Raw genomic sequence first — 16627 nt, 5'->3', positions numbered from 1 at the left:
GGACATCATACCAAAAGGACTGAAGGTAAAAAATCCATTGCAATCAACATACTACACTGAGTATGGTGAGAGACTGTGCCACACACTCTCAAAGAAACTGAGGAACCACCTGATCAGCATCCTATACAGCAGACAGGAGAAGATCAAGAATGAGCTCTCAGAACTGGAGACTCTCATACAATACCAGCCTTCTACACAAACTTCAACGTGGCTGGACTTTACAAAAATGAGACAAGCCATTTACAATGCACATTTCACTTCTCTACAGAGGAAAAAGGACTGTAAGCTATCTAAACTAATACCTGCCACTGGGGGCTATAACAATGGTACCCTCAACTCATCTAACAACATTGTCAATCTTTCCAACCACACACTTAGCCCAGCAGAAGAGTCTGTCCTATCTCGGGGACTCTCTTTCTGTCCCACCATCCCCATGAACATGATACAGTTCTGCGGTGATTTGGAAGCCTACTTTCGTCGTCTCCGACTCAAGGAATATTTTCAACGCACCACTGAACAGTGCACTGACCCACAGGAACCTTCCTACCAACACTACAAGAAGAGGAACTCTGCGTGGACTCCTCCTGATGGTCGAAATGACAGACTGGACCTCTACATAGAGTGTTTCCGCAGACGTGCACAGGCTGAAATTGTGGACAAACAACATCACTTGTCCCATAACCTCAGCCGTATAGAACGCAATGCCATCCACAGCCTCAGAAACAACTCTGACATTATCATCAAAGGGGCTGACAAAGGAGGTGCTGTAGTCATAATGAACAGGTCAGATTATGAACAGGAGGCTGCCAGGCAACTCTCCAAGACCACATTCTACAGGCCACTATCCTCTGATCCTACTGAGGAATACCAAAAGAAACTACACCATCTGCTCAAGAAACTCCCAGCTACAGTACGGGAACAAATCTACATGGACACACCCCCAGAACCCCGACCAGGGGTATTCTATCTACTACCAAAGATCCATAAACCCGGAAACCCTGGACGCCCCATCATCTCAGGCATTGGTACTCTGACAGCAGGATTATCTGGCTATTTGGACGCTCTCCTCAGACCCTATGCTACCAGCACTCCCAGCTATCTTCGAGACACCACCGACTTCCTGAGGAAACTACAGTGCATTGATGTTCTTCCTGAAAACACCATCCTGGCCACCATGGATGTAGAAGCACTTTATACCAATATTCCACATGAGGATGGACTACAAGCTGTCAGGAACAGTATCCCTGATGAGGCCACAGCAAGCCTGGTGGCTGAGCTTTGTGACTTTGTCCTCACCCACAACCACTTCAGATTTGGGGACAACTTATACCTTCAAGTCAGTGGTACTGCTATGGGTACCCGCATGGCCCCACAGTATGCCAACATTTTTATGGCTGACTTAGAACAACGCTTCCTCAGCTCTCGTCCCCTAGTGCCCCTCCTCTACTTGCGCTACATTGATGACATCTTCATCATATGGACCCACGGAAAGGAGGCCCTTGAAGAATTCCACCTGGACTTCAACAATTTCCACCCCACCATCAACCTCAGCCTGGACCAGTCCACACAAGAGATCCACTTCCTGGACACTACAGTACAAATAAGTGATGGTCACATAAACACCACCCTATACCGGAAACCTACTGACCGCTATACGTACCTACATGCCTCCAGCTTCCATCCAAGACACATCATACGATCCATTGTCTACAGCCAAGCCCTAAGATACAACCGAATTTGCTCCAACCCCTCAGACAGAGACAAACACCTACAAGATCTTTATCAAGCATTCGTAAAACTACAATACCCACCTGGGGAAGTGAGGAAACAGATTGACAGAGCAAGACGGGTACCCAGAAATCACCTACTACAGGACAGGCCCAACAAGGACAATAACAGAACACCACTGGCCATCACATACAGCCCCCAGCTAAAACCTCTCCAGCGCATTATCCACGACCTACAACCTATCCTGGAAAATGATCCCTCACTCTCACAGACCTTGGGAGGCAGGCCAGTCCTTGCTTACAGACAACCCCCCAACCTGAAGCAAATACTCACCAGCAACTACACACCACACCACAGAAACACCAACCCAGGAACCTATCCCTGTAGCAAACCTCGTTGCCTACTCTGTCCCCATATCTACTCTGGCAACAGCATCAGAGGACCCAACCACATCAGCCACACCATCAGGGGCTCATTCACCTGCACATCCACTAATGTCATATATGCCATCATGTGCCAGCAATGCCCCTCTGCCATGTACATTGGCCAAACCGGACAGTCCCTCCGCAAAAGAATAAATGGACACAAATCGGACATCAGGAATGGTAACATACACAAGCCAGTAAGTGAACACTTCAATCTCCCTGGTCATTCTATCACAGATTTAAAAGTCACTGTCATTGAACAAAAAAACTTCAGAAACAGACTTCAAAGAGAAACAGCAGAACTAAAATTCATTTGCAAATTCAACACCATTAATCTGGGCTTGAATAGGGATTGGGAGTGGCTGGCTCACTACAGAAGCAGCTTTTCCTCTCCTGGAATTGACACCTCCTCATCTATTATTGGGAGTGGACTACATCCACCCTGATTGAATTGGCCTTGTCAACACTGGTTCGCCACTTGTGAAGTAACTCCCTGCTCTCCATGTGTCTGTATATAATGCCTGCATCTGTAGCTTTCACTCTATGCATCCGAAGAAGTGAGGTTTTTACTCACGAAAGCTTATGCCCAAATAAATCTGTTAGTCTTTAAGGTGCCACCAGACTCTTTGTTGTTTTTGTAGATACAGACTAACACGGCTACCCCCTGATACTTGGCAGGTGTGTGTGTGCAGGAGCTCCCGTTTGGTGCTCAGGGTGTGGATGGGGATGTGGGGGGGGGTGCAGGAGTCAGGGCATGGGGTGTTGGGGGGCTGGGTATGTGTGGGGGCTGCAGGAGTCAGGGCTGGGGGTGTTGGCTGGGGTCGTGGGGGTGCTCCACCCCCTTCCCCAAGGCCCCACCCCCGCCTCTTCTCCACCTCCTCCCCCCACAGCAAGTGTGCTGGGGCTCTGCTCCTCCCCCTCCCTCGCGTGAGCGATCAGCTGTTCGGCGGCAGGGAGAGGGGAAGGGGTGGGAATGTGGGATACTGGGGGAAGAGGCGGGAGAGGAGCTTGGCTGCCGGTGGAGCCTGCCCTGCTGCAGCAGTGAGCCCCAGGAGCTGGCAGCACTGAGCTTCTGCCCCCACAGGAGAGAGCGGGGGGGCCCTTTGGCACGTGAGCCCGGCGCCATGGTACATCCGGTACTGCTCCAAGGGATGGCTCTGCCTGGATCTACAAAGGGCCTTAGGTGTTGCAATGCTGAGTGTTGCAATGCTCAACTTTTAGACACCTTGAAAATCACTAGAGTTCACAAAACCTGGGTTGGGTGCCCAGGCTGCCTCCACAATACACTGGGAGTGAGATGCACCTAAAAATGGGATCCATGCAAACCAGCACACTAGCTAGCCAATGAGAGATGCCAAGGCGGGGGGGGGGGGGCTAAGCCCACGCCCTTCTCAGGGAGCTAGTCACCTAACTCTGGGCTGCAGGGAGGCACCTATCTCTGCTAGTGACCCACAGCTTGGAACCCATCTCCTGGAGTGTGGAGCTGAAGGCATTTCTTGCTAGAAGCACTGGAGGCTGAGGAGATGCTGCTGCCTCCCTTACAACACTCCCTGGGGATGTGGGACACCTACACTCAATTCCCCCCTCTGCCGGGGGGGAGAAAGGATTTGAAGAAGGTCTCCCACCTCTCACAAGATTGCTGTAACCACAGGGCCATTGGACATTCCAATGTGGGGATCCCTCAATCTCTCCTGCTGAGACCCTTGCACTGTGTATAAAAACTGAAACAGTCACTGGGCAGAGAGTCCGAGCACGTGAGAATGACTGTCTAGCCTGGCGGTCAGGGCATCCCTCAGGACGCTGGGTCCTGTCCACCTGCCCCAGTGATACGGTTCCAGAACTGGGCTCAGGCAGAGGTGAGGGATTCAGTGACTCATTCTGACAGTCTGAGGGCTGCACTGTGCTCTGAGTGCTGCTTAGTGCTGGACCTACGTGGGGGAAGGAAGGACAAAAGTAGCTTTTTGCCATTTTTCCACTTGCCCCAATACCTGGGGCTGCCAGGAGCCAATTCAGATCCTGGCATTATGAAAGCAGCCTCAGGTCTTCTCCATCTTGCCCCAGCAGGCAGCAACCCCCAAGGGCCATCACATCTGCTGGGGATCAGTGGAGTTCAGCAGCACCCCAGCCACACCCTTTCCATCCCACTACACCCCAACAACCCTTCAACCCTGGGGAGACGGAAGGGCTGCAAGGGGGTGACCTAGAGCTGGTGGCTTTACACCACCTGAGGATTCCCCTACGCTGACAGAATTCCCAGCTGGATGCCTGCACTGGCTTTCCGGCCCCTCTGCACTGCTGGCGAGGCACAAAGGGACCAGGGTAACATCAAAGATCTGGCCAGCTTCATGCAACAATGTATACAAGAATGTAAGAGGTTTAATGATACATTTAGTCTTGTTTTCATATGGCATGGCATGTTTGTACGCTTCTGGCCTTCGTACTGCAACAGTCTGTGTCCTGCAGCTTATTCACTGCACTTGTAGAGAAATCCCAGCAGTTTGCTAACATGGGTTTGATTTCGTTTGTTTCTCTCCCTGTTCAGAACAAGTTATAATGAAGAGGACGATTTTCTCATTCTTTCATGGCTTCACTGTGAGCTCCTTTCTGCCTGGATATGTCGTTTTCTTCATTGCTCTGCACATTCACAATTTTGCATCAGGTGGGAATTGTTGTTTATCCATGAGATTTCTGCCTGCTCATATACCTTCTCCTTCTAAAAGTACCAGTTCTCTCACATTATAGTGTCATGTTTTTCACCATGTCTGTTCACCCTGGAAGATCATGCAAGTCACAAACTGGTCTCTTGGTTCCAGATTTTTGTCTGCATTCTAGTACCATGACTTCAGAAAGCTGCCAGGTTCTCCCAGTTAAGAATTTCCCCCTCTTGGGGGTGGTGTTTCCCTGAGGGACATGTGGCTGGTTTAACAGCCCAGCACTGCTCCCTGCACAGGAGTATCCTGGGAGTGCTTGGGGCCTGATTTGCAAAAGTGAAAAACACTCACCACTGCCAGTGAATTCCAGGGGAGTGTGGTGTGGACGTGTAACATGCCCTAAGAATGCAAATCAGGCCCTAGGTGTCTCAAATTAGTGGACAGTTTTGGCCTCAATGTCTCTGTGCCTCAGTTTCCCATCTGGAAAATGGAGATAATGAAACCTCCCTACCTCAAAAGAATATTGTGAAGTTAAAGTCCTTAGTATTAGTTGACACACTCAGCTAGGGATGAGCACCACCGAAAAGCTCTTGAGTAGATAATGTAATTCTATATCTAGTGCAGGATTTGGGAGGTGGCAGTAAATATGGCCTGGAGCCCTCACTGAATGATTAGGATAAAAAGAAGCATTGAATAGCTGCTAATTCAGTGAGCACGATGCATCCTGTGCACTGAATAAGCCAGGGCTCCCATGGAAAAAATACCACATTTTCAAGTAATTAAAGACTGTAGCATAATGAACACACACAATTAAGGTTTCATACAAATTGTGACTAAAATGCTTTACTAATGATAAACTGTGGCATTTCCTCAGTGCATTTTGCCTCAGGCACTGCCTCTTCACCTCTGTGGGTACTAGTCTCATACCCTCTGGCTGTGTTAGAGAATTGAACCATTGCTCATTGAACAGGAGGGCTGCTCTAGTGTAAGCACCCGTGCTGCATTGTATCCATACTCTTTCTGTTTGCACCCTGCCCACTTTTGTGCCCTGCCACACTGTTGCACCTAAATTAATGTCCATTCAGTTTCTCTTTGACTTAATCACCTTTTTCTATTGGTACATTTCACAGCACAGTTCACAGTGACTGGACCTGACCATCCAATCACCACCTCCATAGGTGGGGAGGCTGTCCTGCCCTGCCATCTCTCCCCCAGGATGAGCGCTGAGAACATGGAGGTGCGATGGTTCCGATTCCAATATCATTCAGTTGTCCACCTGTATCAGGAGGGACAGGATAAGTATGAAGAGCAGATGCTGGAATATCATGGGAGGACAGAGCTGCTGAAAGATGGCATCACTAATGGGAGTGTTTCCCTGAGACTATGCCAGGTCCAGCTCTCTGATCATGGGCAGTACACATGCTTTTTTCAATACAGTATCTCTTATGAAGAAGCCATATTGGAACTAATGGTATCAGGTTAGTTATTGTGTTTAATTGTTTTGATTTGCCAGCAGTATAATAAATGGAGTAATCACTCATTGTGATTTACCTCTTGATCGCTCTCATTCACACATGAATATCCAGAATTCTCTTTTAGCTTCCAATTATTGCATTGCAGGGTCAATTCCTGAGGAAAAATGGAAGAATTTTGCTTGTGTGCTCTGTACTAGGGGCAGTTTCTAAATTTGATTTTAAACAGAGTAGTATAGAGTTCAAATATTTCTCTGGCAATAAACAAACCCACTGTGATGATTTGAGGACTTATGAATTCTGTTTGATATTATGAAGTTCTTTTTATGAAAATTGCTGTATCATAGAATGTCTCTATGGCTACGTGTATCTACCATTACTGACCAAGTCGTAGCACATACACACCCGACTATTTACAATGGGGAGTAGTTAGCTTTAACTACTTTTTAACTCTGACCTCTCAATAAGTATGCTACGGATGGTAGCTGGAACTGGGAACTGGGAAGAAGCCACTTCGTCCTGCTGGTCTGTAGGAGGACTGGAGTTTGATGAGTTGAAAATTACGAGAAGCAGAACAAAGGAACCAGGTGTTAGTGATGGGACATAGAAACTGGAGACAATCAGTGGGACAGGAACAAGAAACTTTGGGAAAGAGAGAGGAAGGACACAGACCAGCCAAGGCCAGAGAAGACTGTCTTGGAGAGGGAGGATCCCTGGCTGAGAAGACAAGCCATGTGCTGCAGCAAAAGTGCCTTAGAGTCTTAGACACCTTCAGAGGATTCTGACCCAGCCCAGAGAATACTCTGGAGTGGTAAGGAAATTGTGGGAGGGAAATGAATGTAGATCTATTATTTTTCTATAGATATGTGTTTTCAAGAAAAGAGCAATGGTGTTAGAATCCTATGCAAAGTCTCTCTGTGTGTTACCCTACCACATAACCTGAGGACCCAGAATACCCACACAGCTGGAGTTCTGGGACAACAAGGGTGTGTTTAAGCTGTGGGGGCTGCCAATGGGAACAGCACTGGTCCCAGCAGGGGCTGGGCAGTTGGACCGTGAGGACTCACTGCTTGAGGGGTTGTAAGATGGAGGATCTGCACCTCAAGAGTGGGCTGAGAGACCTCAGGCCTTGACTGTGCCTGGACTCTGCTCAGACTCTAGAGGTTTAAAACACATGGGATTCAATGGCTGGATCCCCTTACAACAGTCTGGTGAGTGGCCAAGAGGGGGTGCTTGACAAAGCTGTGACACCCCCTCACTCTTTTTCCTTGGGTTCTGCTTATATCAGGTGTCTGTCATTTGCCTATTTAAACATAGAACACGTCATCTGAAACCTTTCCAGCATGGTTTTTTTTTCCCTTCCATATTATGAGCCAAACCTCGAGAAGGGCTGATCACTGATGACTCCCACTGAAACTGCAGTTACTCAGATCCTCTCTGGATCTGGATCTATGTCTATTAACTGGTTTTTTTCGAGTCATACAATAGGATCGACTTCTTTTGGAATTGCCTTGTTATTTTCATAGTCCTGTACCCCTCTGGAATAGAGCTGGTCGGGAAGTTTTTGACCAAGCTTTTCTTTCATCAAAAATTGCTGATTTGTTGAAACTGAAACTTTCCACAGGAAAGGGTTGGTTTCAACTGATTTTTTTACTCAAAAATTTTGAAAAAAAGTTTCAAAATTGTCAAAATGTTTTTGTTTTGACCTTTATAACATGAGAACATCCGTTTTCCAGTTAAAATGAATTGTTTGTTTTAAAATGTAAGCTAATTATAGTAAATAAGTAAAAGTAGTCAAAATTGAAATGAAATGTTTCAACTAACTTGACTCAACATTTTTTGGGGATTTTTGATTCATGAAAGTTTTGGAGATTTTGATTTTTTGTCTCAGTTTGCTAGGAGAAATATTTTGTATATATCTTGAAAATTTTCACAGGGCAGGAAAACTGCTTCCTGCCCAGCTCTGCTCAGGAACTAAGATCAGGAAGAACATTGTCAGAGTATCTCAGGATGCTGTCAGATTATCTCAGTATCTTTATCTACTGATAGCTCAAAACTCAATATAAATGACAAATTGAATTGTGAAATAATCATTTTTAGATAAAGCAATAAAGTGACATGTCACCTGAAGAAATATATGAAAATAGAATGAATTTACTCTCAGACTTAGTCTTTATAATATTAATTTTCCCATAAAAAAGGAAACCCAGCCCAGATGAAACCAATAGAAGGAAACTGCAATGTAAGGCATAAGATATAAATTAGGAGGGGGAGAATAAAAGCCAAAGCCAAAAACAAATATCAAGAAATTGTTTCAGTGTTTATCAGGGGTTGGTAGTCTGCCAGAGAGTTGGTGGGTAAGGTGTACCAATACAGAAGAAAGGGAGCAATCAAAGAGGATAAGGACATTACAGAGAAGCTAAAGGTTTTCTTTGTGCCAGTCGTCAGCACAGAGGAGATATCTGCTCTTCTCAGCTAATAAAGATGAGGCATTGTCAGAGAATGATGTATCAAAAGAAGAAAAGCTGGAACAAACTAATGAGTTAAATAGCAAGGCGTCACCAAGAGTTCCTTCAGAACAGTTATATGAATTTAAGAGTTCAGTGGCTGAGCTGCAGATAAAATCATGCAAACGTCAAAATCACTGCTCGACTGGAGGAATGGAAGGCAGCCAGTGTTTTAACTATCAGTAAATATGGTGCTAGAGGTGACCCTTGGATTTACTTCAGAACTGAATAAATTGGTTGAAACAATAATCAAAGACAGTTAGAATAGTTTCGCCTCTGTGGAATTTCCACATAATTATATGGCAAATTTTTGTAGTTTTGAAACTTTTCAAACATGAAACAAGTGTAACTGAAGCACTTTTGTCTTCCTGAAACCAGCAACATCCTGAAATAATTGGTGAAGAGATGTGAATGTCCCAATCATCTCATTGGGATATTGACTCTGAAACATAATGATGACATTTAAAATATCATCATTGTTGACTATTTCATTGCTGAGATACCAATAAAGTAAACTGTCCAAAACTTAATCTGTCTTCTAGTGAAGGGCTGAGTCCAGTGTGATGGGATTGAACAGGCAATTTTAGGAGTCCAGGTGCAAGGGCCATAAGCAGGGCAGAGCAAGTGGGGCAGTCGCCCAGGGCACAAAGCTGCAGGGATGGAAAAATGGGGTGGAAACAGAGGTGACTAGTAAAGCCCTGCATGGCAGGGCTCGGTTGGGCCAGCCCCACATGGCGGAGCTTGGTTGGACCAGTCCCACACAGCTTGGGTTCAGGGGGGACTTTCTCAGCAGGCTACCCATCCTGTCTGGGTTGGGGGAGACGCAACTATAAAATCTGTTGGGGCATGTGACCCCATGTGCCTCCCCCCTACATGTTGCCACTGTGCAGAAAAAAAATGAAAAAAGCTCAAATATGCTTGCTCACCCTGGGTGCTAAAATGCTTAATTACTGCTCTGCTAGGTGCTTCAGACCAGAGATCACCAAGGGCCTTTTTCAGTGACTTCAGTGGGCTTTGGGCTAGGCCCTGTCCTCTAACATGCACTGTCCACACTAAGCTAAGTGTTCAGCTTTCGAGGGTGTGTGCACTAGTGAGATTCTGGTATCTAGCTGAGCCATAGTGAAGGGACTAGGCCGCCCAGCACTCAATGACACACACCTGCAGTGAGTTTTCCACATAGCTCGCTCTGACGGTGGGTGCTGGGGACAGAGAAAAGGGTTAATTTGCTACTTCTCCTGAAGGTTAGGCTCCTGTCTGCTTTGCTGAAAGTGTAGAATTAACACAGGTTCATTCCTTTCTCCTCTAGCTATGGGCTCGGACCCCCACATCTCTGTTGATGGTCACCAGGACGGAGGAATCCGGGTTGTGTGTCAATCGGCCGGGTGGCACCCAGAACCTGAGGCTCAGTGGAGAGATCACCATGGGCAGCTGCTATCATCTGCCTCTGAAAAAATATCCAAGGCGGACAATGGCCTATTTCAAACTCAGATTTCTATTGTTATAACAGAAGATTCCAACCAGAACTTGTCCTGTTCTGTCAGGAACCCACTCGTCAACCAAGATAAAATATCAACAGTTTTCATAGCAGGTCAGTGCCTGTCCACACTGCACTGGGGTCTGACGAGACATTACAGATGTTAGTGGGGAGTGTATAGTATTGTGCGATTATTACTGACCCCCTGTTTATAGCTTTTCTCTGGGTAACACAAGACACCCTCTCTTACACTCTTACCTGGGTTTCTTTCTTGCATTACATCCAGAAGACTACACTAATCTAACAGCAGCACCAAGGGCCCCATCAGCATGCTGGCAGGAGGCAGGACAAACTCTCACTGGCTTAAATGAAATTTTTACATGAGTAAGGAGTGAAGGATCAGGCCCTAGTGTCATATTTTGGTGGAGTGGCAGCATTTTTAAAGTTTTGGCAGAGTTTTATTGTGACAGCACTATTAAACCTCTATTTTTAAGAAATGTAGTAAAAGTGGTTTAAAAAAAAAAAAACACAACCAAACCCAGCCATATTGTTATGGGTTGGACATAAGATGGGCACTCACATGTTCCCGGAATACCAGCCATTCCAGTACTTCTGAGAATGGTGTGACCCCACCCCCATTGGTGTGATCCTGTTCCTGCTGGTGAGATGGTGCATGTGAGGTCACGCTGAATGGGGCACCACTATCTTTAAGTGTGCGCCACCCTGCTCCCACCAGTGTGACCTTGTACACACTGTGTGTGTGAGGTCATGCTGCACTGGGGTGAGAGGTGCCAGAAGAGGCAGAGCAGCATGCCCCATCTGATACCAGACAAAACCCAGTGCAGGACAGGGGACAAAGGTCTCAAACAGAGCACCAATCGGTTTAATACTGGATGAACGGCCTCCCTAGTTGGGCATAACCACTGCCCTTAATTTAAGACAGGGGTAAGAAGCCAGTAAGCCCTTTTGTGGAACCAGAGAGCTGAAAAAACTAGCAGCCTCCACCCCAAATATAGGCACATGCCACTGCCCAAAATAAAGGCCTGTGTCAGGCACATGTGGGTGGAGGGGTTTGGCTGGGTATTATTTGCGGGGGGGGGAGTGTGAGAGAGAAGCAGCAGTTACACAGCACAGAGGCAGACACAGGGAAGGAGCATAACAAGCACTGGGAGCGTGGGCCTGAGAAAAGCCTAGCGAGAGAGTTTTGGGCTGAGTGCTGGCTGAAAGGGGCTTGGAGCTGTGAACAAAACAATGGCTTGATTCCTTCTGCATCAGTCCCTGTGTGTGTGGTTTGGTTATTCTATCGATGACCAGCTCACCACAGTGCCCTCCCAGCTCCAGAAACACACACCAGCATTCCTGAACTCCAGTTTTCTACTGCAGTCTAATAAATAGTTGTGTAACTCAACGGAAAGTGTGTGTCAGGCCTGTCTCTAGTAACTACCTTAATAGGATGCTAGCCATAGCTCAAATAGTAGAAGTTGGTGTTGAAGCTCTATAGGGTCTGGATTAAAACCTTTCTGCTCCTGCTGCAAGAAGTTTACAGTTGCTTATAACAGAATTTATTTATTTATTTTTTTAAACTAGTTGATTTAATTCACACAATGAAAAACCATCCTTTAAAAAAGCTGTTTGGTCTCAGTGGGAGGTGCAAGTGGCAGCCTTATGGAGTGCTGGAGTCGGAGTGTGTTATTGACAGCCATGTCGAGGATGTGAAGGCTGCTAGGAATGAAGGAATGTTTTTTCCTTCACTTCTGATTTCTAGGCTGTTAGGGTTGTGCTGGGTGGGTTGTGCCTTGGCACCACCTTAATGGTCACTAAAGAAAGTTTTTATTTTTGTTAATTAAATTAATAGTTAGCCATTACTGTAATAAAATAACAACACTTTGCATGTTTATGGCACTATTCATCTGAGAATCTCAGATTGCTGCATTCTGGTATTTGCTGAATAGGCTCTGGTTTTGCCCATTGTTTCATAATCACATAATAAAGAACCCCCTCCTGGTGCCCAGGCTCACAACACAGAAATAAGGACCCAAGGAGGTTATTACTTGGACTTTCCTCACTCAACAAGATTTTGTACATATACATTTTCTTGGGAGTTTAGTTAAATTTTAATTTGACAAAGGGAAAATGGATCTAAACTAATGAAAGTATAAGAGGGCAGAGAATGTGGAAGGAGGAGGAGAGATAAAAGCAAAGCTTGGGAAGCAAGTTTCCCTGGAGATTAATTAAATAGAGCCTACAGTTTGGGACTCACAATGAAGTCTGTTGCAGAGATTCCCATTTCATGGAGGTCTCTGATACAAAATCATGGAGCAGGTCCTCAAGGAATCCATTTTGAAGCACTTGGAGGAGAGGAAGGTGATCAGAAACAATCAACATGGATTCACCAAGGGCAAATCATGCCTGACCAACCTGATTGCCTTCTATGATGAGATAACTGGCTCTGTGGATATGGGGAAAGTGGTGGATGTGATATATCTTGACTTTAGCAAAGCTTTCGATACGGTCTCCCACAGTATTCTTGCCAGCAAGTTAAACTATGGATTGGATGAATGGACTATAAATTGGATAGAAAGCTGGCTAGAGTGTTGGGCTCAACGGGTAGTGATCAACGGCTCAATGTCCAGTTGGCAGATGGTATCAAGCGGGTTGGCCCTGGGGCCAGTTTTGTTCATCATCTTTATTAATGATCTGAATGATGGGATGAATTGCACCTTCAGCAAGTTTGCAGATGACACTAAGCTGGAGGAAGAGGTAGATATGCTGGAGGGTAGGCATAAGGTCCAGAGTGACCTAGACAAATTGGAGGATTGGGCCAAAAGAAATCTGATGAGGTTCAACAAGGACAAGTGCAGAGTCCTGCACTTAAGAAGGAAGAATCCCATGCACCACTATGGGCTGGGGACTGACTGGCTAAGCAGCAGTTCTGCAGAAAAGGACCTGGGGATTACAGTGGACGAGAAGCTGGATATGAGTCAGCAGTGTGCCCTCATTGCCAAGAAGGCCAACGGCATATTGGCCTGTATTAGTAGGAGCATTGCCAGCAGATCAAGGGAAGTGATTATTCCCCTCTATTCGGCACTGGTGAGGCCATACCTGGAGTATTGTGTCCAGTTTTGGTTCTTCCACTACAGAAGGGATGTGGACAAATTGGAGAGAGTCCAGCGGAGGGCAACAAAAATGCTTAGGGGGCTGGGGCACATGACTTATGGAGAGAGGCAGGGGGAACTGGGCTTGTTTAGTCTGCAGAAGTGAAGAGTGAGGGGGGATTTGATAGCAGCCTTCAACTACCTGAAGGGGGGTTCCAAAGAGGATGGAGCTAGGCTGTTCTCAGTGGTGGCAGATGATAGAACAAGAAACAATGGTCTCAAGTTACAGTGGGGGAGGTCTAGGTTGGATATTAGGAAACATTATTTCGCTAGGAGGGTGGTGAAGCACTGGGATGGGTTACCTAGGGAAGTGGTGGAATTGCCATCCTTAGAGGTTTTTAAGGCCCGGATTGACAAAGCCCTGGCTGGGATGATTTAGTTGGTGTTGACCCTGCTTTGAGCAGGGGGTTGGACTAGATGACCTCCTGAGGTCTCTTCCAACCCTAATATTCTATGATTCACTGACCCAGTCCAGCATTGCTTGGCTGCTGAGATTTATCAAGGTTTCATGGCACTGAGGCTACAGGGCAGATATTTATTTGCTGTTAAATTTAGTGATACTTCAGGAAGTGAGATAAGGGGAACGGGAATCCAAGTGAGGTCTCATTTAACAACAAAGAGCACTGGGAATAGGTTACCAGGAAAGATGTCAAAGGCCAAATGTTCAGCCAAAACTCGGGGCTTGTCTACACCTGAAACGCTGCAGCAGCACAGGTGCAGCTGCCCTGCTGTCACACGTCAGTGTAGACACTCATTACAGCAATGGGAAGGGTTCTCCTGTTGTTGCAGTTAACACACCTCCTGAAGAGGCAGTAGCTGGGCTGAGAGAAGAATTCCACCATCGACTTAGTGCGGCCAGCACCGGGGGTTTGCTTGGCTTAACTACGTTGCTCGGGGGCATGGATTTGTCACAGCTCAGAGCGACGTAGCTGCGTCGACCTGACTTTTTAGTGTAGAGCAGGCCTGTGCTTCGCGTTCGTGCCTAGGCTTTGCAGGTGACAATATTTGTATTCACAGAGTTACAGGCTCGTGGTGTCAGAGCACACGATTAGACTGGAAAACATTAACTGTGACATTCCTGGGTGCAATGGAATTTTCACCTTAGTGTTACGTTCCTATCTAATTTACAGTTAACAAAGGCTGGGATTTTCAAAAGAGGGTTAAGCTCCCAAATCCCTCTGACAATCTAGCCACCAAGGCAACTGGACTATGAGATAAATGGTCACTTACACCAAAAATCACAAAATATTCAAGTTACACCCAGTCCCAAGAGACCGGTCTCTCACCCAGATCGATTTGAATCCCAGATCTCACTCTAAAGACTACACTGGCAGCCAATTCTATAGTAAACCTACTAAAGGTTTATCAGCTAGAAAAAAGGCATGAGAGTTATTGAGAAGTTAAAGTAAGTAAAAATGTAAGTACAGGTGAATCACAGTCTATAATTTCAAAAGGTAGCGGAGATGTAGTAATCTGTGAATTTCCAAAAACTCTTTCAGGGCTACCCAGAATAATTCAGGGGATCACCACCACCTCTTTGTTCAGTTATTCTGCCCTCTTAGAATCCAAACTGTCCAGAGATGAAGAATTTTTCCTTGTGTCCATACTTCTTCTCACAGGAGCCAAGCTCACAGCAACACTTCCCATGAAGGTCCCTTCTTCATGGGGTGGGGAAGGAATGCACTTAACGAAGTCTTTGATCCCTGATCTCACACAATGGCTCATTTGCATGTAATGAACAGGATTTAACATCTTGTTAGAGACCCTTATTTGCATTACACAACAAGGCTTTTTCCCTTTTTGATGAGTTACATAGTCACAGAGGTTTACAATGCAAATGCTTGTTATCACGTTATACCATGGGGTATAGCTGAGTGAGAACAATGCACACAGCATCCTACAAGTATTTTGTAAAACACTAAACACATCCCTATCAACTTAACCTCTATTATTTATTTTGATGATGCTAACACAGAGATGAGCAAGACTGGTTTTCAGCTATGCATTTGTAAGTGTTCAGTGAGGCCTGGGGCCTTGGCATGAGCAGGCATGTCATCTGCCAACATCACAGAGTGATTAATATTTAACCAGCTGGGCTCCCTATTTGTTCCCCGTAAGTATGTCACTGGTCTGTTGTAGGAAGGGGGATCTGCCTCTCTCCCCCTCAGACCAAGCTCAAGGATTCAGAGACCATGCTGGTTTCACTAGTTCCTATCTTACCCTTTCAAAAACGTAACCATGTATTTTCTGCCCATGTAAGGCCCAATGATGCTGCAACTATGGCCAGGTCAGGGTGTCTCCAGCAGCACTACGACACAGGTCAGATCTGCAGTGCGGATGGGACCTTTTGTCATATTCCATAAGCAGGTTAAGGCTTGGACTTCCACTGGTTTAGAAGCAAAGCATGGAGGGCCATAGCTCACCATGAAATCCATAGGTAGCCCCGATGACTATTCCAGTCAGACACAGAGAGTCATCTTTGCTCACAATACGACCACATTTAGTCTGTCAGGGTTTGCAGAATTGCCATTGCAAAATACTGCAGGTGCATTCCGTATTCCACCAGCCGCCACCGACTGTCATGGGTTTATATGACCAAGGGCTCAGATTTTGCCACAAGAATAGGCAACAGAGCCTCCAGGCTCCAGCACTCCTGCTTCTCATAGTGAGCTCTGCCCAGCAAGCCCCTGTGTGGTAGACACCCTTTCAGAGACCTTTGCTCCCTTCAGGAGCCAACAGACTTCAGCAAGTAAGAATCTGCAGTGATACCAGGCAGCCTTTTCCTTTTAATAGTCAGCTGGAGTATTAGGAAGCCCTTAGGTTAGCATAGAGAGGCCAAGGTTAAAACACAGCCCATGTCAGGGGCCAGTCTCCAGCACAGACAGTCTCTTGGCGATCTATTGAGTGCAGGTGGCCCTCATACAAGCTGTCTGATTGACTGTGCTTCCTGATGGGTTGCAGGAGTCAGCAGGCTGATGCTTAAGCTTTGTAGCAGCAGTCAGCAATCAATCCAGTGGCTACACAGTGCATTTTGTACCTGTCTGTAACCACTCCTACTCCAGCCCCCAGCTACTTCCTGGCTCTGACCCTCCACTGTGCCTTCTGACTGTGACTCTGATTAACCCTGTGCTTAGGCTTCTCACTCCCAGCTCTGACTCTTGGCTTTGATCCCAGGCCCACCCAATCTGGATCTAGCTCTAACTGGTATGCTGAAC

The 16627-nt window shown here is 46.4% G+C and overlaps 1 protein-coding gene across 1 annotated transcript in view; it reads left to right on the top strand.

Moving 5' to 3' along the window:
* Window positions 1-16627, top strand: part of LOC128848365 (butyrophilin subfamily 1 member A1-like) — a 75370-nt gene that overhangs the window by 43942 nt on the left and 14801 nt on the right. The window contains exons 4-6 of the mRNA XM_054048345.1: window positions 4696-4812; window positions 5935-6282; window positions 10090-10371. Coding sequence (XP_053904320.1) covers window positions 4696-4812; window positions 5935-6282; window positions 10090-10371 — 747 coding nt within the window. The remainder of the gene's footprint in view (window positions 1-4695; window positions 4813-5934; window positions 6283-10089; window positions 10372-16627) is intronic.

The sequence above is a fragment of the Malaclemys terrapin genome, chromosome 13, assembly GCF_027887155.1.
Source record: "Malaclemys terrapin pileata isolate rMalTer1 chromosome 13, rMalTer1.hap1, whole genome shotgun sequence".
Classification (NCBI taxonomy): domain Eukaryota; kingdom Metazoa; phylum Chordata; order Testudines; family Emydidae; genus Malaclemys; species Malaclemys terrapin.
The sequence above is the reverse complement of the archived record's forward strand: the minus strand, read 5'-3'. Positions and strand labels throughout refer to the sequence as shown.